The 22,632-nt window shown below is 47.7% G+C and overlaps 1 protein-coding gene across 3 annotated transcripts in view; it reads right to left on the bottom strand.

Moving 5' to 3' along the window:
• NMT1 (N-myristoyltransferase 1) overlaps positions 1–22,632 on the bottom strand; it is a 413,873-nt gene that overhangs the window by 362,263 nt on the left and 28,978 nt on the right. Inside the window, exon 1 of one of the 3 annotated variants that reach the window (XM_085647086.1) lies at positions 13,081–13,227. The exons of the other annotated variants lie outside the window; for them this stretch is intronic. Within the exon in view, the coding sequence (XP_085503212.1) occupies positions 13,081–13,184 (104 nt within the window). The 5' untranslated portion in view covers positions 13,185–13,227. Of the gene's footprint in view, positions 1–13,080; positions 13,228–22,632 lie in introns of those variants that run through there. 3 annotated transcript variants of the gene reach the window in all.

Genomic DNA, 22,632 nt, shown 5'->3' with positions numbered 1-22,632 from the left:
AAACAAGGAACCGGGGCAGGGGAACAAAAAGGAATTTAAAAAAGGAAAGCACTGCTCTTGGCATGATCACCTACCTTCCCCAGAACCAGCTAGCCCCCATCGACCAGCTACCTGATCACAATAAGTTTGGCTCAATTTACCACAGCAATCAAAGCAATGTGCCCAAGTGGCGCACCAGGCCCCAGTGGCATTCCGGCTGCAGTATATAAATGGACCCCCATCAGATAGGCCTCTCTCATGGCCTCCCCTATTCTTTCAATATTTGCTGGGGTCAACCATGCCAGAGTCATGGAGAGGTCACTATTGGCACCTATAGTGTAATTGCACTCCTGGACACAGACGTCAAGTGCTTCTCCAGCATTTTAAACTTGGAGCTCCAAGCCTGAGCAGATGGGATTGATCTAATGAGCTTTCAAATGGGATACCACAGAGCACAATCTCATCTGTGTGTCCCACTGAAGAGAAGCAACTGTGGCAGCGAAGGGCGCGGCCCTGTATGCCGGTTTTATAGACTTTCAAACTGCATTTGATAGCTTCTCCAGAATGAGGCAGTGGTCAAAACTGAAGCCTTTGGAAATCCCCTCTATTCTACTAAAAGCCATTATTTTTTTTATATAGAAACGTGGGTCAAAATAGAAGTCAGTGCATGATGGGCCACAACCGCTAAAATCATTACAGATAAAGGAATAAAACAAGGATGCATATTGGCACCACTCCTGTTCAATTTGTATCTGGCTGACCTGCAAACCCACCAACAGATGACAAGGTCTTTGCCACCAAAAACGGCTGGATCCAGAATACAAGTGCTACAATATGCAGATGATACTTTGATCCTCGACCAGACACCTATTGGGTTACTCCGCCTCTTTAGCATACTAGTAGCCTACTGCCACAGCAATAACCTGAAGATTAACACTTCAAAAACAGTCATGATAATTTCATCAAAAATGAAAACAAAAGAGGGGCCTGGAGTGAGAAGTTGGCCTGGTATATGCTGTTCACTAGTTAAAGTGGACACCTTGCGCCAGTACTATTTGACTCTTATGGTAGTAGGTTTAAGACAACCTTTTAAAGAAAGCTATCCTAGTGGTAGCTGTGGAGAGCAGCCTTCAGGCTAAGTCTTTAGAGGAATGTAAAGCAGCTTGTTTTACCTTATAATCTCTTGAATCACTAAATGAAAGGACACCACACAGGTTATAATATATATATGTATTTATTTCTAACACACTCTACTAATCTCTTTATGAGATTAGAAGTCAAGGAAATATGCACAAATCAACGTTTCACAACAAATTAATCACTTATATGGCTGGGGCCCTGGGGGCATACCAGACCATATACTAAAAAAGAGGTTTAAGAATATCGACTTGAGAAGAGACAAGGCCTAGGGCCTTCAGAAGCGCTGGAGCCTCACTAACCCACCCAAGGCAGGTAAGTAAAGGACCCACGGGAGACGCATGCAGTGTGAGAACACAGCCGCGGATCCCAATAGACTTCAATGGAGCAAGTCGTGGTTGGAATTTTAAAGTTTTAGGATACTTCGGGAGAGTCTACAAGCAAGTCACTTACAGGGTAAGTAGTTCTAGAGCCAACACCCACAGGAGCACCGTAGTGCTGGAGTTACCTCACCCAGGGAAGCCGGGTGCATAGGTGTCTTTTGGTGTCGGGTCGCGGCGTCGTTTTCAATGGAAGCCAAAGAAGACTTGCTGCTTGTGAAGACAGGAGAAGTGTCCGGTGGAATCCAAGGCTGGATTCAGAAGAAAGAAGACCTGAAAGCAGAGGAGACAGTGTTCAAAAGTCACTTGCCAGTGACCCGGGGCCAGGAAGCTGGATGCCCACAGTAGTCGGGTGATCTCTGGGGATCACGGGTGTCTTGACTCTTCAGCCACGAGGCCCAGGAGGCGTCGACGACGACCAGGAGCTGGATTTGGCATGTCCCACGAAGTCTGCAGCTTACTGAGGTGTTGGCAACTGGATTTGAGCCAACAAACCTTGGCAACAGCAAGTCTCGTGGAAAGTGAAGAAAGTCAGCGGTGCAGACCAGCAAGGTCTGAGGGAACTCACCCAGCGAGGGTAAGTCAGGGCAGGCCTGGAGCAACCAGGGGAGCCCTTTGGTTCAGTAGAAAAGTCTTCTGGGGACCCACAAGCCAACCGGCAAGGGACTGCGAAGACGCCTCGGGAGGATTCACTCCCCAGGAGCCCACGGTCACTCGGGACGAGGTAGGCCTCTGATCTTCGGAGGAAATCCTACTGGGGGCTTGGACCACACGCGGTCCAAAGCACAAGTTCGTAGAACGTCGTGAAGGGGTTGCACTCGGCAATAGTGCACGGTACCCGGGTATTGCTGTTCCTAGTCACTGGTGGGGTCCACTTGCCTCAGCTTCGCTGGGGACTCCCGATGGCCGTAGAGAAGTCAGGAAACCTACTTCCGGGGCTGCAGGGACTTTGGACTCCGGCGGGAGCGGGAAAGTTTGCGACCGTTGATGCAAGGTTTTGGTGCCTGCCAAGCAGGGGAGTCACTCCTTGACTCCAAGGGAGATTCTTCAGTCTTCCAAAGGTAGTGGAACGTCGATGGTCCAGGATTCTTCTTCAGAGCGTCATCCAGGGATATCTAGTTTGCAATGGCAAGGGTTCCCTAACTTATACTACAAGGAAGGGAGGGACTAGCTCTATGACCACTCCTATGGGAGGGTCAGGGGAGTGGGTGGCTACACCCACTTCCCTTTGTCCAGTTTCACACCAGAGCAGGGGCGGGTAGCCCCTGAACCGGTTTGAGCTGGCATATGCACAGAGGAGCCTACTGCTCCCCCAGGGCAGGACTTCAAAGCACTCTAGGAGTGCACACACCCAGCCCCAATACACTAAATCCTGTCTGGAAGGTGGTTACACCTCCCTGTGACAGGATGCCTATTGTTGGGCCTCCTCCACTGCAAGTTTCAGTCAGCAGCAGGAGGGCAGCCCAGTGTCCATGCTGGTGGCATCCATTTTGTGACGCCAGGGCTCTTCAGGATTCTACCGAGTTTCCACAGTGGGTACATGTCTATCCCTCTAGAAGGGTGGGATCATACTCCCACACCAGCTACTGGTGTGGGGATATGGTTCCTAAGCGTTTGACACCAAACATGACATGTTTTGATGCAGCCATCCCAAAGTTAGCATTTACCGCTAGGTTATAATGCACTTAAGAGTATATGGTTTAACCGCATCCACAAACAGCTACAGAGAATAGACTCAAAGCTGCAGAGGGGCCCTGCTCAGGCAGAGGCACCCCCTCACATGGAAACCAAGCACCCTGCTCTCAGGGTTGTTAGGGCCTGCCTTAGGAGTGACTGATCGGTTTATATGTGTGTGTAAGGTGAGATATAGGAAACCTATACCTCAGTGAGGAGTGCTAACACTACCTCACCCAGGTTGCAGTAGCAGGCCTGTGGTGTCAGATTTAGTCTGCTTCCCAGGGGTGGCATAATACATGCTTCAGCCCCTGGTAGGCCCGTGAAGTACCTATGCCCTTGGTTCCTAAGGTACCACAGTATCCAACTACTAGTGCATCCAATATGCACTCCAATTTGTTTAGTGAGAACAGAGAGGCTGGGGCCCTGATTAGCAGGGACCCAGCCAGACTATAGTCAGAAACCAGTGTAAACATTAGAAAAAAAGTGGGGGCAACATAAGTGCAGATCCTACTCTCCTACACCTGGTCTATTGAGGTACGTCCTGTAAGCGTATAAATATCTAGGAGTGTGGCTGGACTACAGGGCCGCATTTCAGCACATATACAAGCACAACAGGCAGCAGCCAACACGCTGGAACGGGCCTTCAGGAAATTACGGAAGTCACTAGTGAACCCAGGTCTAAGATCACTCTTAAGCGTGATCTGCAGTAAATTACTTCCAACAATAACACATGGCGCAATCACATGCAGAGAAAAAATGGAAAACTGGCTCAATAGGGCCCAATTAATGTACTAATGAAGAGTTTTATCCCTCCCAAATTGCACAGCACGAATGAGAGGAGTTTTAAATGATCTCACCGTACTGGGCACTTAACGCCAAATTTCTAGCATATTGCATGAAAGCTAAACAAGCTAAAGAAAACATGTTCAAAAGGATAATCTGGAAAACTAAGAACCCCCGGACAAATTGGCATAAGTATTTTAGCTCCGCATACGATTCATTAGAGGCGCGAGAGGTTTAGTCCAGTGGCTTTCCAGTACCAACAGCCTCCAGACTAATAACTAAGCTGGCAAAAGTCATCTTCAGGGATCAGAACATTGGGACGATCAAGAACCTGACCAATGTCTGCTGTGTATTCATCGTATATGATCCAGGAGTGCTGCTGACTTACCACCCTGTCTCTTAATCTAGCAATAAAACAGAAGCTACTGAGACTTGGTTAAATTTGGTTAAAATCATGCTGGTTGTGAGACAGTGCCATCTTTCCTGCATGGCATGCCCCCACTTTTTGCTGAATGTACTTTGACTGAGTGTGCCCTGGACTCCTGCCAATCAGGTGCCCAGGGCCTATGTTCCTTCCCTAAAACACGCAAAACCCAAATTGGCAAACCCTGGCCACATGTCAGCCCCTGGTAAATGGTACCCTAGGTACCCAGGGCCTTGTGACCAGGGTAGGCCTCTAAGGGCTGCAGCACTCATTGTGCCACCCTTAGAGGCCCTGTACCCTTACACACACACACTGCCTTTGCAGGCTGAGTGTCTGGGTGCAAGACAAAACAAAGTCGACATGACACACATCCCTGTGTGCCATGCCCATCACCTACACTGCCATGGCATACATCAGCCACCCCTCTAGCTGGGTGCCTTATGCCAATGGTGTGGGCACAGGAGCAGGAGCCCTGTGCCCCTACAGTACCCAGGTCCATTCCTGAGCACTGTAAGTGCAGTGCTGCCATTTAAGAGTACATGGTGCTGAGAGCTCGTCAAACACAAACTCCACAGCACCATAATGGCAACACTGAAGACAGACGTTTGGAATCAAACTTCTCAGCACATTAAACCCACACTGATGCCAGTGTGGGATTTAATGTACCAAGCACCCCTTGAGGGCATCTTAGAGATGCCCCCTTAAACCTAACCTACTATCCACGTCTGCTCTGAGGCTGCCACACAGCAGACATGTTGCTGGACCCCTGGGTGGGAGAGCCCCTGCTCTCCTGGGCCTGCAACAATGCACATCCTGGGCGAGGTGCTAAATCTCCTCCACCAGGATGGGCAGGGGGAAGCTTCAAAGGCATGCCGCCTCAGTGAGCTTCCCCAAGCCACTGCAACCCCCCACTCTGGCGGGAAGCTTTGGCCGGAAACCCCAATTAAGGACAGGGGATGTGCCAGCCTGCCAACCCCACCCCTCAGGTGGGGGTGGCGAGGTGAAGCACATCACGGGCTCTCGCCATCTTGAAGATGGGAAGCCCTACCCTATCAGGACTAGGCTACTGCACCCCCCTCCCACAGGAGAGAGGCAGGATAGGGGGTGTACCCACCCCAGGACACGGACCCATTGGTCCCTGCCCTTCACCTACCTGTAACACCCCTAAATCTAGTATTTAGGGGCACCCTGAACCTTCCTTCCCCAGATTCCAAAATACAAAGAAGAGCAAGGAGAAAGAAGACCTGCCCTGCAGCTGCTAAGAAGAGGAAGACACCAACTGCTTTGGCCCCAGCCCTACCGGCCTGTCGACCCTCGAACCTGCTCCTGCTCCAATCCGGCATCTCTTGTGGCCAGCAACCTCACAAACCCTGTTTGACCTGGCTACCTTGTGGCTCTAAGCCCCTGGGACTCCCATGAGTAGAGGCTCTACTCAAAACCTACCTCTAATCCCTGGCAGCAGCCCGGAACCGCGAACCCAGCACACTCTGCACCAGCCAAGCCTGGCCAGTGCCGGAGTGAACAAAGACCACGAGGACGACCCCACGGCGACTGTGACCCCGAGTCCGGCACCCTAGGACCTCCCTCGACACTCCTGAAGAAGCCTGCAGCCTCAGAACAAGGTGCCCCCCTACCGCGATCAACAGAGGGTAATATTTCCCGACACCAAAAGGCACCCCTGCACGTGGCGCCCCGCGGCCCCCTGTGCCCAATCCCGGGGTACCTACCTATCCTCCAACTACCCAACTTACCTCTCGAGGTGGTGGTGGCACCTGAAGAATCCTCGTCCCCGAGCTTGCAGTCCTTTTCTAAACCGGAGATTTCCCATTGAAATCAATTGAGCGCCCGAAGGCTCAAAAGCACCCTGCACCCAGCCGCCCGAGTGGCCCTGGCAGTGCAACCTCTACACCTACCCAATTCCCCACTTGCCCTGAGTAAGTGACCAGGAGCCCAGCTCCCACAGCTGCGTGGCTTGCTAGTCAGCAGCCACCAACCAAGGCCCCCCTATCCCTCATAGGATAACATTGGGCCTAACTCTCTCTGCACCCGGCCGCCCTAGAGTCGCTGAGGGTGAACCAACTGTACCTACCTGACCCTGGGGGACCCCTGAGTCTATGCCCAGAACCTCAACTCTGCCAGTCGAGTACTTACCTTTAAACCGATAACTCTATTTTCTTCATAGGGTAACATTGACTGGCTTTTTCCTGAAATTTCTTCTAAGTGTGGACTTTTCAAATCTTAAAATATTCACCAAAAATCAGCCGAGTAACGAAAACAAAAATACTCACCTGCTCTTAGGTGAGCTCCCAGTGCTGGATCTTGGTGCCCTCTGAAAAATACTTACAACTGTACTTACCAGTAACCCAATTTTTTTCCATAGGAAATCATTGACTTTTTCTGTGAAATTTCTTTTAAGTGTCAATTTCTGCAATCTTTAAATATTCTTTAAAAATCGTATAATATCTGAAAACGTAATTACTTACATGTTTTGGATAAAGGTCCCAGTACTGAGTCTAGGCACCCAGTACTGGATTACAAAAGTAACGAGAACATACTGTACCTGCAACTTGAATTTTCTTCCATAGGGAATCATTGACTGTTTTCTTTGAAATATTTTCTAAGTGTCAGTCAACTTTTAAAATAGCTAAATATGGTTTAAAAATCACAGTAATTAAGTCGACTTTCATCACTTGATTGTAAGTACTGACCCAGGACTGAATCTAGGATCCAGTCCTGGAATTCCAAAAGTAATCCTAAAGGTAATCCGTTGCAAATAACTTGAAATTTCCATTGAGCTCAATGCATTGTTGTGTTTAAAATAGAGTCGCCTATTGCAACCACTTGTAACTGTTTACAAAAGTCAATTGCATATTGCAAAAGTATTTATATAAAGCATCTCATTCTGAGAAAGTATATTTTAAATCCAATTGTTGGTTCTAAAATAAAACAAGCATATATTTGTTATATATAAACCATTGGCCTAGAGTTCAGTTTGGGTGACAGAGTGTGTACAACAAATGCTTTACACTGTCCTCTGATACTGCCTTACTGCTCGACCAAGCTACCACTTTTGAGAGTAAGGTTATATCTAACTTTAGCCTCTGTCAAACCCTTGGGGACTGTGGACTCTGTACACCCTGTACCTATTAAGGAACAGTATATACTGAGCCACTTTCTCACACTGGTATGACTGCAGAATCGGGGAAGAGCAGGATAGACACTGCAGATTCTGCGCAAAGCACGAAGAATCCCTAACTCATACCCTCTGTATATGTGAAAAGCTGCTCTCAGGCTTTTTGGGCTGTGCACAATATAGCGTGCTTTAAAGGTTGGAACCTGTTGTGCAGTGGCTGAAACATGCCTGAAAGGTGAGTCTCACAGCTGGCAGCTCAGCTCTAAATCTTGAAGTTTGAGAGCAGTTCTAGCTTTACCAGCAGGGGGAAAACTGACAGTATGCGTCAATAGACTGTCCAACTTTTCCGAGCAGCCAAGCGATTTTCTCACGGTTTAACTCAAGTGTAAATGAAAGCGGAACCGTGATTAAAAGTACCTCTTTTGTGATGCCTCTCAACAGTTCCTGGCCCCATCGAAATCCCATGAAGCGACACTTTTGGAAGACTTGTTTTAGTTTGAGGACTAGCTCCTGAATAACACTTTAGAACAGTGGTTCCCAAACTGGGGGCCGCGGACCCCCAGGGGTCCGTGACACATTCCCAGGGGGTCCCCAGGCAGCAGTTTTAAAAGCACTGCAAAGTGCCTTGTATAATCAGCAGTTTTTGGGCAGCAATAAAAGTGTCAAGATAACTCCAGTGATTATTCTACCTGCCGGAGAGAGATGGGGCTTTTCTCCAGTGGCAGCTTTGACTCATCTAAGGAAGTTTAATATGCCTGCTGCAAAGAATGTCTACAATGCATTTTTTTTAAAAGCAGTATTTTGTTTTGTGCATAGCTCAGAGGGTTCTTGCTTTTGCCATAGAGATTTTTTTGTTGTTGTGCAGTTCACAAGTTCAAATCGTAATCTAGCACAGAGAGCTATGCATTGCCATCAAAGCTGCATGCAAACTGCATGGTACAAGTTAGTAAGTTATGCTTTTTCCCAGTCTTTCATTATCCCGATGCTGCTAAAATGTTTATTTGGGTAGAAATAAATTCTTATTATTAAAGTCAACGCTAACCGCTGTGTTATGTTCTGAATCCTGAGTTTGTGCATCTCCAGATCAAGCACTCTAAAAAAATGCCTGCCCGTATGGATAACATGTGAATCCTACACCTTGTAGCCCCCTTTGCCTTATGTAACATTTTCCATTCACTGATTTACACACGTATGATTCATTGTCTCTGTATGGGTGTGATGTAAAGTGCTCTGACACCCTACAGTGGTATGAGAGGTGCTATAAAATAAATTAAATACATGTGACAGTAGGGCTATGGAGAGATGAGAGGCACCGTTGGAGGGTAATAGTGAGGGAATCATTGAAGATTGCCAAACGATTGTATCGTGGTGCATAGTCAGGTCATTATTTACTATGCTTTAAAAGCTAATACAATTCAATATATAATGACAAATGCCCCCTTTGTAGTGGTCAGGCTCACTCACTGCACTTGGTGTGCACTGTACAGGGACTTGTGTGACAACATTTGCCAGAGCAGCTTTAGGTTTCCAGTCCAGCCATTGGCAGGAGCCTCGGGCAGCGAAATAAAACCAAACAATGATAAGTTGGTTGCAAGATGCAGCACCAAACTTCCCATTAAGATTTTTCGATTTTTGCAAATATTTTTAATATAAAAATACTAAAATCGATTGTGTTTATTTTTTCGAATTACAGTTTTAATGTTTGACATTTAAATCATACAAATTGCTTGGGGGTCCCCGGCTTCCAGTACTGTCTCAAAGGGGTCCTCAGGAGTGAAAAGTTGGTGAACCACTGCTTTAGAAATATAATTTTAACTAGGGCCTCATCAAGCCACATTATGGTGGCCTTGGGGCTATGTCCGCAACCCTCAAGGGGCAACATTTGCACTTTGGTCGCATCTCTGCTTTTTAGGTCTTGCCTGAGCCAGCGCATGACGCTGCTCGGAGAGACAATTTGTAAGCGGCTTCTGAAAGTGCCACCACAGGCTTTTGGTGGCCTCAAGCTTGCTTGTAAGCGAGCGTGAACGCGCGCAGCCGCCATCTGTCGTCGCATCGCTTGCCGCGCTTGTCACGATCACTTTCGAGGCCGTGTGGCCGTGTCACTTTCACAGCCGCACAGCCAATGCTTGTTCATGGACTTGCAGCTTCTTCCCGGCTCACACCTCGCTGCGTCCCCATCCCGCTCATTTGCTGTCCTGTTACCCCCACCGTTCACTTGTGAAGGTAGTTTTATTTTAATAGCTCCATCCCAGGCCTCCTCCCCCACAGAAGGTCTTTTGGTGTCGCCCAGTTGCAATTTAGCATATTTCCTTGGCACGCGACATAGCAACGAGCTTTCTCTTAAAACAGAAAGCCGGGCCACCGTCAGTTATGCCTGGGGTCATCTCACGCCCGCTGCAGGCATGCGATCCAAGAAGCCATCTGAGGCCTGCAGATGTGTCACTCGTACGCTCAGCAATTATTTTTTCTTGTTTAATAACAGGCATTGTTGAGGTTCTCATTGCCATGCCTCGTGAACTCGTTCCCGTCCCAAGCTCCGGCTAATGGGAAGCACATGTGGGCCCAAAGGCAAGGAATGAAATGATAAAATCTGAGCTCTGCCCGAGAAGGGCTGGTCCCTCCTCCCCCAGGGCCTGCTGTAGTTTGCACACATCGTTTGGGGCATAATGTTCCGTGTCCTGACAAGAACTGTTCTGCGCTACATTCTCATAAGCTGCAATCATGTAAAAATGAAAAAAAAGCCTAAAACTGTAAGTGTTTTAAAATTAGTATATTAATTAAAATACGCAGCTATCATTTGCTTGAGCAGGCAAGGGGGTGGGATGCGCGGTTCATGTTTTTTTCCCAATTCAAAGTTAAATTAAAGATATATTTTGACCAATGCTATATTGAAGAGACTTGCCTCAGACCAGCAACTATAGTCTCCCTTAACAGCTGAGGAAATTATACTTGCTATAGATTTTTTTCGGAGTTTTATACAGCCCGAACTTGACCCGAAGGTTTCAGAGCGCTTTATATGAGCACCCGTTCAGGGTTGGCTCATCCTGTGATTTTGGGCAAATTAATCTATACCGAACCATTAAAGAGTGAATGCTATATGTAATCTAGCTTGTGCAAATGTACAGTGCTCCGATACCTTCAGGTCAAGTTTGCGCTATAATCGACTAAAAAAAAAAAAAAAAAAAAAAATGCTAATTTCTATCGCAGACATCTTAGCGCAGACAGCACGTACCCCTGTGGGATTTCAGTGAGCAAAACAGAGGCACCGATAACTGTTTAAAGTTCTTTACAGGGTGGGCCAGGGCAAAAGCAGGTGTCGAGTCGGATCCCCATCGGGCTCTCTAGTTTTACTCTCTGGTTGAAAAAAACACACAAAAGCGTAACTCTGCAATAATATCATCCGTTACTGCTTTTGATGTAACCTAAAAAAAGACTCCTTTTTCAGTTTTATATAGCGCAAACTTGGAGTGCTTTACATGAGCAGCAGTTACATTAAACAAGCATAGGCATAGCCAATAGGTCCCGCCTTTGGGACCTTATAAATGTGTAGCGATGCAACAGTTGATGTTGTTGCACCAAGGATATTGTTCTGGATAACTAAACACTTATAAGGTCCCAAAGGCGAGACCTATTGGCTAGGACAATGCTTATTAATGCTTGTACTTTAGATTAATGTATTCTTGAAAGGCATACGAACCAATTTTAATTATACTTCTCTTTGAATTTTGATAAGCTCTACCTCCAACTCAGGGCTCAGATTTTTATGGGCTCTGTAAATTCCGCTATGTTGCTGATGTGCATAAATGAACTATTGGTTGTTATTAAAATGATTTTAAATAATCGTAAAATAAATAATTGTTCTTCTTCAGAGGCAAACAACGCCTGCTATATTAAGCACCTGCCACAATACAAGAAACCCTTGAATCATATGGTTTTATTCCCCCACCCACAAGCTAAGCTGCCCTCCGGCCAAAGGATGAGATAAATCACGGTCTCAGAGCCATAGGAATGTGGGCATACAACAGCAGAGGGTCAGCTCATCCTCCCCCCCCCCCCACCGCTTCCTCCCAGCTGCAATCAATGAGTGTGAGTGAGAATGCAAGACATCTCCAACCTCTGATGTAAAACAGAAGAAAAGGACACTTGTCTAGTGGTGGGCTTGCCCAAATATACCAGAAACCATTAGCTCCATCCCAGCTTCCCCACCTGACTAACTTGTGTTATCATAGTCAAATATTTAATTTCACTAAGCCTCCTTTTGATTCATTATCACATGACAGCACCTTACAATACACGAGTTTAGAGTGCCATGTAGAAAAAATGGTGGTTCTTTTAATAGATTATAATATTGCTCCATGCATAATAAGACTCTAGGCCACATATTACTGATTCTGCTTTTATATCACTAATGGCATTGTCGCCAGGGCAGGAATGTTTCTAAGTTCACATTTAAAAACTATCACTTTTAAATAAATGCCTCACGATGCAGTGATATAATTTAATCTACTGAGGTGAAAGAAAGGCTTCCCATTACCATGTTAAAGAAATATGCCACTAAAGGGCAATAGTGTGCCGTAAAATTTCAGATACTGTGTCGCAAAAAGCCCTTGTCTATGCCACAACATCCTACATTTTCGGGGCTGAAGTTGTGGGCAAAGACAGTTCTAGCCTTTTGCACCGCGTTAAGCATGCTTCTTACTGACAGCATTATCACTCTTGAAGGCGTGTACTACTGTAAATAAGAAATAGAAGGATCATCGTGCACAAAAGACTAAACGGTAAATGGGAATCAACGCTCTTTTATTAACACACCAAGCACCAACAGAAACAAGAATGCGCAAAGGTGTTGCGATGGCGTGGCATGGGGATAATCAACCTAGTAACCTAATTAGTACTACTCCGTCCATTAGAAATGTTCAGTAAACAGATTCGGACTTGCAAGAAGTCACATGATGCCCAACCACTGATAGAATATGACAGGGGGGAGGGCTCAATGCTGGAAGCATGGCCTACCTTCCCGTCTCTCGCCCTGCTATAACCTGGCCTACTGCGGTAAAAAAAAAACGAGGCATGCAAGAAGTGATCCACACACTATAGCACTACGTTACAGAACAGTTTTTTTTCCAGGTGTAGAAAGAGAAATGTGCTTCTATGACGCACAAAGTGTCTGTTTAGGTCATATTACTTTTTCGAATTGTTCATGACTTATACTATTCAAGTCCCATTCTCCTACAAAAACGCACTTCATGCGCTGGTGCACCGCGAAGCCAACCGTTAAAAGGGACAACATACACAGGTTCACACATTTTAACCTAATCTCTTCACCACAGAAACAATGTATGAACCCCATTCAACGTGAAGCCTACAGCCACACATCGACAAACTTGACTGGCAGGCGCAGCAGCTAACGAGAGATGCGAGAATCCGGTTTAAAGGCTGCATCAGCGTATCAGCGCGCTGGAGGTGGTGCCGTCTCGGCAGGGCTAGACAGAGGTAGCCGCTCGCTAACAGCCCAGTGGAAGACACACAGACACTTTCCCCTTGTTTCGGGTAGCAACCCAATTTACCCCCGATTGTAGCTTTGATCCTCTTCGTTTTCACAGCCCCTGCAGTGTTCATGGTCGTTGTCCCTCAACTGCTGCCCGAGTGCTGTCTCACCGTCGTCCGCCATCTTTAATCAGTGACAAGAATTATTCGAGCCTGCAGAACGCATGATAACATGCCGGCCGCCTATTGGCTGAGTAGCTCCCGGTTACCTGGGTCTTGTAGTTTCAGTGGGAGTTTCCGCATGTTGGTTCAAGACAAGACCCAAAGCATGCTGGGAGCTGTAGTAAGGATGCAGGCACGCTTCCCACCCTTCCTATTTTAGGTTTCAAATCAATATCATGGATGTCGTTTTTGGTTGACTTTTAGATAAAAAAATAATTAGACAATAACGTTTTCCTGCCTGTGTTTACTTATAAAACGGAAAATTCAGAAAGTTGTCTTCCTTTTAAATGGTTATCCACGATGTCAATAATAACTGCCAGGCCAATGTATGTGTACAATGACAGCATATGGAGGTTAAACAAGCCTTTGGGACCTTATACGTACTTATCTATGCAGCACATCACCACGCATTACTGCAACATAAGCCTCGCTGTGGCAGGGATTATGGGTCTGGCAGTCCATTTGGCAGCAGCTTTTGCGGCGGTAGTTGTGGAAGTGGGCCATTCCAGTGACATAAGTGGGTTGCCAAACACAGATTTTATTTTATCAGTTTTTAAAGCTGAAATTCTGTATACATTTAAAAAAACGAAATCGTGCATTGATTTTGAATTAACCACATGAATTTTAAATATTGAAGAGGTATTTTCATTTTAGATTGAGGAAAGGAAACGAACGAGGGAAGAATCCTTATAAATAATAAGAGCAGAGGAAATGTTTTCACTTGGGCCAGATCTTGATTGCTGGACTCCTCTGAAAACAAAATGCATACTTGATACAACTGCTGCAAACATAGAAGGAAAGCATAGAGGGATTTCAATTTGTAGAGAAAGAGGGAAAAAAAGTAAAATAAGATTAGGTGGATTAATTTGGAAGGTCCATGCTACCCACAAATGTACAAATACATTTGGAAATAGGCAAGAGGATATTGGTGCTAATTAGCATTACTAGCATTTAAAAGCACTACAGAATATACACACATTTTTTCATTACTTTCTGCCCCATCTTACATGCTATTTATCGTATGGTATGGCTTGTCAAAATTGTGCTATTCTGCTTCCACCTGTGTCAGAGCATCTTCTGTAGAGGTATTCCCTTTTAGATCAGTGAACTTGCAAAAAGGTGAACAAAGGATGCTAAGGTGTCTTATAGGCCTTATGTTTGAAGAAAAAAGGGGTACCCCCTGAATACGTTTCCTGGGTAAGGGTATTATTTGTAAATTAGGAAACAAATAAAAAGTGGATCTGTGCTAACATGTAACCAGAAAACAATGAATATTCAAAAATATATTATTTCATTTACAGAGTCTAAAGGAAATATTGTATGTTTATTGTATTCTGTTGATTATGTTATGCTTTAGAAAACTTGATCAATTCTTTATTTAATAGTGAAAGCATCTCACAAGAAAATTTTTTATATATCAAAAACAAATAAAATATATTTTTGAATATTCATTGTTTTCTGGTCACATATTGTTGTTAGTCTTATAGGCCTTAACAAAGAGAATAAACGGAGCACTGAATTGAAAGTAATATCTTGTTGTCTGAAGTTTGAAACTACCTATTCCAAATAAGTGTATATCTGTTGAGGTTGCTTCCTCAGTACAAGTCGGTAATAACTCTTAGAAAACAGGAACTGGGTCCAAAGTCAAAGCTTAATGCATGGAGCATAATGTTAAGAACCTACACACTGGTAAGATTATGTACCTTTATTCACTTCTATTGAAGCGCCACCAACTCCAGCTACTGGCCTGTCAGTTCTCCTGGTAAACTGTCTCCCACGAGACGCTACCATTGAGATAGAACAGGCAAGAACACTTCGCTTCTTTAAATCATTACAACACATCACCCTTACAGGGAAAACAGAAGAAAAGAAAAGAAAAGAAAAGAAGAGACTCCGAGAGAAAACTAGAGAAAAAGAAAATGCAGAGTCAAACATGGTATTAAAAACAGTTAGAAACAACACAAGATAAATCAACACATTTCATAGTCTTCATACCGTTTGGGAAGACAGCGTGACCTGGGAGAAAAGGGGGAAAGAACTAAACTTGGTGGGCAAACCTGAATCAGGTGAGACATCCGAGCATGAAGGAAATCTAGACTTGTCACTTTGGAACTTCACAAGACGAGACATGCTCCACTTACCACCATTATGAACAGTAACCACATTCTTATAGACAGAAGTAATGACAAACAGGCCCATAAATTCAGCGACCCCCTTCCTATGCCACCGTGGTCTCTTAATAAGTACCCACTCACCAACCTTCCATGTCGTGGTTTTGGTTGATTTCTTAAAATCAAACCTTTCCTTGTACCTATTCTGGTAGGACTTCATCTTATCACTCGCCTCCTCCTCATGCAAAATGGGGCCTTCAATGAGAGGTAACCACCCAGGATTAAGTTTGGATAATGCAACCCTCCCTCGCAACACTTGAAAAGGAGATTTTTGCAGAATAGTATTGGTGTCTCTAAGGACACCCTTGAGGGGAACCCTCATTTCAACTGCTCTCTGCACACATGCCTTGACCACTCTGTTCATGCGCTCTGCAAGCCCATTGGCTTGGGGTGCATAGAGTGCAGTTCTCTGATGAATGATGCCATAGTCTCTCCAAAATTCATGCATCTCCTGAGAGACAAACTGTACTCCATTATCCGTGATGAGGAACCTGGGAATGCCCTCACTAGCAAATTTATCTTTGAGAAAGTCAATAACCACCTTGGTAGTGGCAGAACTCACGCATTTGGTGGAAACCCACTTGGATGAGTAATCCACCAAAAGAATCACAAATCTCTCTGCGGGATTTAGTAGTTCAAAAGGGCCCATGAGGTCCAAACCAAGCTTGATGCAAGGTTCCCGTGGAACCTCAACAGGTGACAGTGGAGCAGTGTTCGTGACTCAAGATTTGTCACTGGAAGCACACTGATAGCACTCTAACTAATTTTTCAACCTGGCCATCCATTTTCAGCCACCAATACCTTTCACGGAGGCTTGACTTAGTGAGGTTACTTCCAAGGTGCCCTTCATGAGCCAGGTTTATGAGCTTTGGCTTAAGAGCATCAGGTGGCAACACTTTTTCACCACGCATAAGTTGGCCCTGACAAAGGGTAAGTTAATTTCTGATGGACCAAAAGGGGAATAGATCAGAGTCAATTTTTTTGTTGTCAGGTCAACCCTCAATGACAAAACGTGTTACAACAGGAAGCAACAGATCTTCCAGCAAAGCATGTTCCTGTCAGGAAACGCGGGGATCCAGCGTCTGCGTATTCCCATATTCCTACATCTCTCTGATGGCCTGAGGGGGAGGAGTTAGCATCATAAGAAGACAACTCACGAAGCACTGTGTGCGTAATTTTGTTGAAGTAATTACCGGAGAAGAGCGGATACGGAAAGCGAGAGCTCCGCGTTATTCAGCCCATCTATATAGGATTAGAGTCTTGTAAGCCTCCGCTTGTTGGTGCTTGGCTGAGCATGTCCTTGGTGACCGCTGTGTCTGGAGTCCGTTTCTGGCGTTCCGCGGTGGGAATTCCGGTTCCCGCAGAGACACCAACAGAAGGACTGGGCAGGCCATGCTAGGGGTCTCACTGCAAGCGTCAGAGAGCCCCGTAGTACAGAAACTCATCGTGGGTGAGTGGAACAGCTGACATCCTATTCGGAATCCGCTCCGAGGTAGGAGTGGAGAAAACCCTTTTGTTACTCTTTTCTTTGTGGGATGATTTGTGGAGAGAACAACAACAACTTTTGGGCCACGAGTTTCAGAATTCATTGGATATGGCCTGATCCATTGGGGAAATACACTTGGGAGCGAGACTTTGATTTGGCATTTTGTTCGAAGACTTTCAGGATTCCCTATCATTAGACTGCCACATAGCGTCGCCGCTATTCACATAGAACCAGAAGGTATAGGGGACTGAAGGAATGAAAGGATGTGTTTGTATTTTGGTTGAGCAGGAGTGTAGTAACCTTTTGTGTTTTCTTGTACTTATAGAATACCCACCTTTGATTGAACTGGTTCTTCCTGAAGCAAGGAACTGCTCAGATACTAGTCAGAGTGGACAGGTAGCTGAACGCTTAGTGAGACAAATTGACAGTAGTTTTGCATGTGTATGTTTTCTCCTATCTTGTTCTTTGTCTTGTAGGTTCTTCTCCCCGCTGTTCCCATCCTACCCTTCCCTCACTTCACCACCATAACACTCCGTAACATCCAGTTGGAGTTGAGGATGTCAAGGGGTGGAACCCTTATTGCGTCATCAGGACCCTGAGGAGTAAATGGTCTCGAGGACCAAGATCCTTGCACTTCCCAATAAAATTCTTGGATGGCAGGCTCCTTGACCCAACAAACATTAACAGTATCAGAGTCTGGTGTATCACCACAACACTCAAAAGGTAGTCTTGATAAACAATCTGCCGCTTTGTTGGCAAAACGAGGGAGATATTCCACATAAAAATTGTACCCTTCTAACTCTTTGCTCCATCACCTAAGTCATGGAGTAAGTCTCTCACTCTCCGCACAAGAGAACACATGAACCAAAGGGCGATGGTCTGAAGTTACTAAGAAAGGAATGCCCCACAAGTAAAACTTAAAATGCTTTACCGCCCACACTATGGCCAAAGCTTCCCTCTCAATGTATGACTATGGTTGCTCAGGCTTCTTCAGCGCTCTAGAGGCGAACGCAACAACATTTTCTTCACCACCATCAATTTGGGAAAGCACAGCCCCAAGGCCACATAAGCTGGCATCAGTTGTTAGGAAAGTTTTCTTTTGGGAGTAAAAGTGACCTAGGGTTGGAATCTTGCCTATTGCTTGCTTGATGACATTAAAAGGCTGCAGCACACTCAGGCGACAAGGCAAAGTGCGTTCCTTTCCTCAGAAGAGCTCTGATGGGTTCAACAGTGGAGGGGAAACCTTGAATAAATTTGGAATAAAACTCAGCGAGGTCAAGGAAAGACTTAACTTGCTCTGTGTCAGGGGCATCAACAATACTTTTTGCAAGATCCAGTTTCGGTAGGATGCCCTCACCAGATAGAACGGGTCCCAAATAAGTAACAGAAGACACACTAATCCTACACTTTAAACGATTCACGGTTAAACCTTTGTCAGCTAGCCTGTGCAGAGTAAGTCTCAAAATACTGTTATGCTCCGAGTCATCCTTCCCATAAACTAAGATGTCGTCCTGAAAGAACATATTAGGGATGTCCCCCAGGATCACTTATATAATGCGCTGAAAACAGGAAGCTGCCGAGGCTAACCCAAATGGAATCCTGATGAAAGAGAAGGCCCCCAGTGGTGTCACGAAACATGTAAGATGTTTAGAGTCTGGGTGTGGGGGGGGGGGGGGGGGGGAGGTACCTGGTGGTAGGCTGAAGATAAGTCTAACACACTCAAGACCTTCGCACCACCATGCATGCTAATTGACTCAGATATTAGGAAGTGGTTGGCGGTCGACCCATATCCACCTGTTCAGACTTCTCAAGTCGACACACATCCTAATATTCTTTCCTCCATCCATAGGGACCAAAACCACTGGGGCCAACCATTCCGAGGATTCAATTTACTCAATTATACCCAATCAGGGGTTTGTAAAGCGCGCTACTCACCCGTGAGGGTCTCAATACGCTGGGGGGAGCAGTTCCGGATCAGTCGAAGAGCCAGGTCTTGAGGTCCTTCAGGGTCGGGGAGCATCTGATGTTAACAGGAAGCTCGTTCCAGGTCTTGGCTGAGGTGTAGGAGAAGGCTCTCCTGCCGGTTCTGTTTCTGCAGGGGACCTCTGCCAGGGTGAGGTCGGCGGAACAGAGTGTTGTCTTGGGTATGTGAAAGGATACTCTGTCATTGAGGTATTTGGGTCCGATGTTGTTGAGGGATTTGTGGGTGAGGAGTTTGAAGGTGATCCTCTTCTCGACGGGGAGCCAGTGGAGGCCTTGTAGGTGTTGGGTCATGTGCTCATGATGCGGTGTCCCGAGGAAAAGTCTACCTGCGGCGTTCTGGATGCTTTGGAGTTTGTGTAGAAGGGTTCTGTTGAGTCTGGTGTAGAGGGCGTTGCCGTAGTCAAGTCTGCTGGTTATGAGTGCGTGGGTGATAGTCTTTCTGCAGTCAGGGGGGATCCATTTAAAGGTCTTGCGGAGGCAGTTGAAGCTGGTGGACGAGACAGCGTTGATCTGTCAGTTCATGGAGAGGGAGGAGTCAAGGATGATGCAGAGGTTCTGGGCGTGGTCTGTCTGAGTGTGGGGTCCCGAGAGCGGTGGGCCACCAGATGTTGTCCCAGGCGAAGGTGCACGGTCCAAGGAGGACGACCTCGGTCTTCTCGGAGTTGAGCTTCAGGCAGCTGTCGTTCATCCAGGCTGCCACGTTCATTCCTTCCTGGAAGCAGAGTCTGGTGTCTTTCGGGATTCTTCGTGAGTGAGAGGATGAGCTGGGTGTCGTCAGCGTAGGATACGATGCAGAGCCCATGCTGTCCCACGATGGCGATGAGTGGGGCCGTGTAGATGTTGAAGAGCATCGGGCTGAGTGATGATCCTTGGGGTACTCCGCAGTTGATGTCAGTGGGTTCGGAGAGGAAGGGGGGGTGTGAAGTCTGATCCTCTGGGTTCTGCCGGAGAGGACGGATTGGATGCAGTCGAGGGCAGCTCCTCATACCCCTGCGTCGTGGAGTCTGGTGTCTAGCGTGCGATGTGAGACAGTGTCGAAGGCTGCGGAGAGGTCTAGAAGGCTGAGGGCCACGGTGTATCCCTGGTCTAGTAGCATGCGGATGTCATCAGTGGCGGCGAGGAGGGCTGTCTCGGTGCTGTGGTTGTTGCTGAAACCAGACTGGGAGGCGTCTAGGATGGAGTTCTCTTCGATGAAGGTGGTCAGCTGGGCGTTCACGAGCCTCTCGGTGACTTTGGCTGCGAAGGGGAGGAGAGATGGGCCGGTAGTTTTTCAGGTCCGTTGGGTTGGCTGCTGGTTTCTTGAGAAGGGGTTTCACCTCGGCACGTTTCCAGTCGTCTGGGCAGATGCCGGATCTGAGGGAGGTGTTGATCGTCCATCCTAGTTCGGGTGCGATGACAGCGGCGGCCCTGTGGAAGATGTGTGGAGGGCAGGGGTCCGTGGGGGCTCCTTAGTGAGTTTTCTTCATGGTCGCGGTGATGTGCTCGACGGTCACGGGGGGCCCAGGACGTGATGGTCGGCTTCTCCGTGGTGGTGGGTAGAGGGGTGTTGTCTGGTGCTGGCTCGCTGAAGTGGTCGTAGAGGGCCTTGATCTTCAGGTGGAAGAAGGAGCTGAGCTTGTCGCAGAGTTCCTGGGAGGGTGTGATGTCCATGGTTTTGCAAACTGCTGAATAACGTTGAACAGTTCCTTGACGACCCAGAGTCACTAACCTCTTAAGTTCACACCTCAGGGGTTCCAGCATCATATTGGGGGCCTTCCTAACCTTGTGCACCACAGTTATAGCTTTTTGCTTAAGTACAATGCGGTGTTCGAAAGCTTTAAGCAGTCAATCAATCAATCAATCAATCATAATACTTGTATAGCGCGCTACTCACCCGGAAGGGTCTCAAGGCGCTTGGGGGAGGGGGTCCGCTACTGCTCGACCAGCCAGGTCTTGAGTGGTCTCCTGAAGGCGAGGTGGTCCTGGGTCAGCCGAAGGTGGAGGGGCAGGGAGTTCCATGTCTTGGCCGCCAGGTAGGAGAAGGACCGGCCTCCGGCGGTGGCTCTTCGGATGCGTGGTACGGCGGCGAGGGCGAGGCTAATAGATCGTAGCTGGCGGGTGGGCGTGTAGAAGGTCAGGCGGTCGTTGAGGTACTTGGGGCCCAGGTCATGGAGAGACTTGTGTGCGTGGGTGAGGAGCCTGAACGTGATCCTCTTCTTGACGGGGAGCCAGTGCAGGTCCCTCAGGTGGCTGGAGATGTGGCTGCGTCGGGGGATGCCCAAGATGAGTCGGGCGGAGGCATTCTGGATTCGTTGGAGTCTTTTCTGTAGCTTGGCTGTGGTCCCGGCGTAGAGGGTGTTTCCGTAGTCCAGACGGCTGGTGACGAGGGCCTGGGTGACCGTCTTCCTGGTTTCGGTCGGGATCCATCGGAAGATCTTGCAAAGCATGCGAAGGGTGTAAAAGCATGATGAGGAGACGGCGTTGACTTGTCTGGTCATCGAGAGGGAGGAGTCCAGGATGAAGCCCAGGTTGCGTGCATGGTCTGTTGGCTTGGGAGCGGTGCCCAGGGCTGGGAGCCACCAGGAGTCGTCCCATGCGGAGGGCGATGGTCCCAGGATGAGGACTTCCGTCTTGTCTGACTTCAGTTTCAGGCGGCTGTTCTTCATCCATTCGGCGACGTCTTTCATCCCTTCGTGTAGGCTGGTTCTGGCGGTGTTGGGGTCTCTGGTGAGGGAGAGGATCAGCTGGGTGTCATCGGCGTAGGAGATGATTTTGAGGTTGTGTTGGCGTGCGATGGCAGCAAGGGGTCTCATGTAGACGTTGAAGAGGGTGGGGCCGAGTGACGATCCTTGCGTGACGCCGCAGATGACTTCGGTGGCCTCGGAACGAAACGGGGGAGGCGGACTCTGTGTTCTTCCGGCGAGGAACGAGATGATCCACTCCAGTGCCTTCTCTTGGACGCCGGTGTTGCTGAGGCGTTGGATTAGAATGTGGTAGCAGACACTGTCGAATGCTGCAGAGAGGTCCAGGAGGATGAGTGCCGCTGTTTCTCCGTTGTCGAGCAGGGCTCGGATGTCGTCGGTGGCTGCGATGAGGGCGGTCTCAGTGCTGTGGTTGGCTCTGAAACCGGACTGCGAGGGGTCGAGGGAGCCGTTCGTCTCGAGGAAGGTGGCAAGCTGTCTGTTGACGATCTTCTTGATGACTTTAGCAGGAAAAGGAAGGAGCGAGATGGGGCGGAAGTTTTTGAGGTCGGTGGGGTCCGCAGTAGGTTTCTTCAGTAGTGCGCTGAGCTCGGCATGCTTCCAGCTCTCCGGGAAGGTGGCGGTGTTGAAGGAGGTGTTGATGACGTCTCGGAGTTGGGGTGCGATGGTAGAGTCGGCCTTGTTGAAGACGTGGTGGGGGCATGGGTCGGTTGGAGATCCGGAGTGGATGGTGTTCATCGTGCGGGCTGTGTCTTCGGTGGTTACCGTGGTCCAGGTGCGGAGGGTGGCGGTGGGGTGCGTTGGTTCGACGGTTGGGTGCGTGGATGGTGCGCCGAAGCTGTTGTGGATGTCGGCAATCTTGCGGTGGAAGTACGAGGCGAGGGAGTCGCAGAGATCCTGTGAAGGAGTGATGTCGTTGTTGCCGGTGCTGGGGTTGGAGAACTCCTTGAGGATGTTGAAGAGTTCCTTGCTGTCGTGGGCGTTGTTGTCCAGTCGTTCCTTCAGTGATTTCTTCTTGGTGGTGCGGATGAGCTGGTGGTGCTTGCGGGTGGCGTGTTTGAGGGCGGTCATGTTGTCAGCGGTCTGGTC

Source organism: Triturus cristatus, chromosome 1_1 (genome assembly GCF_964204655.1).
Source record: "Triturus cristatus chromosome 1_1, aTriCri1.1, whole genome shotgun sequence".
In the NCBI taxonomy this organism is placed as follows: Eukaryota; Metazoa; Chordata; class Amphibia; order Caudata; family Salamandridae; genus Triturus; species Triturus cristatus.
This window is presented reverse-complemented; position numbering and strand designations above follow the sequence as displayed.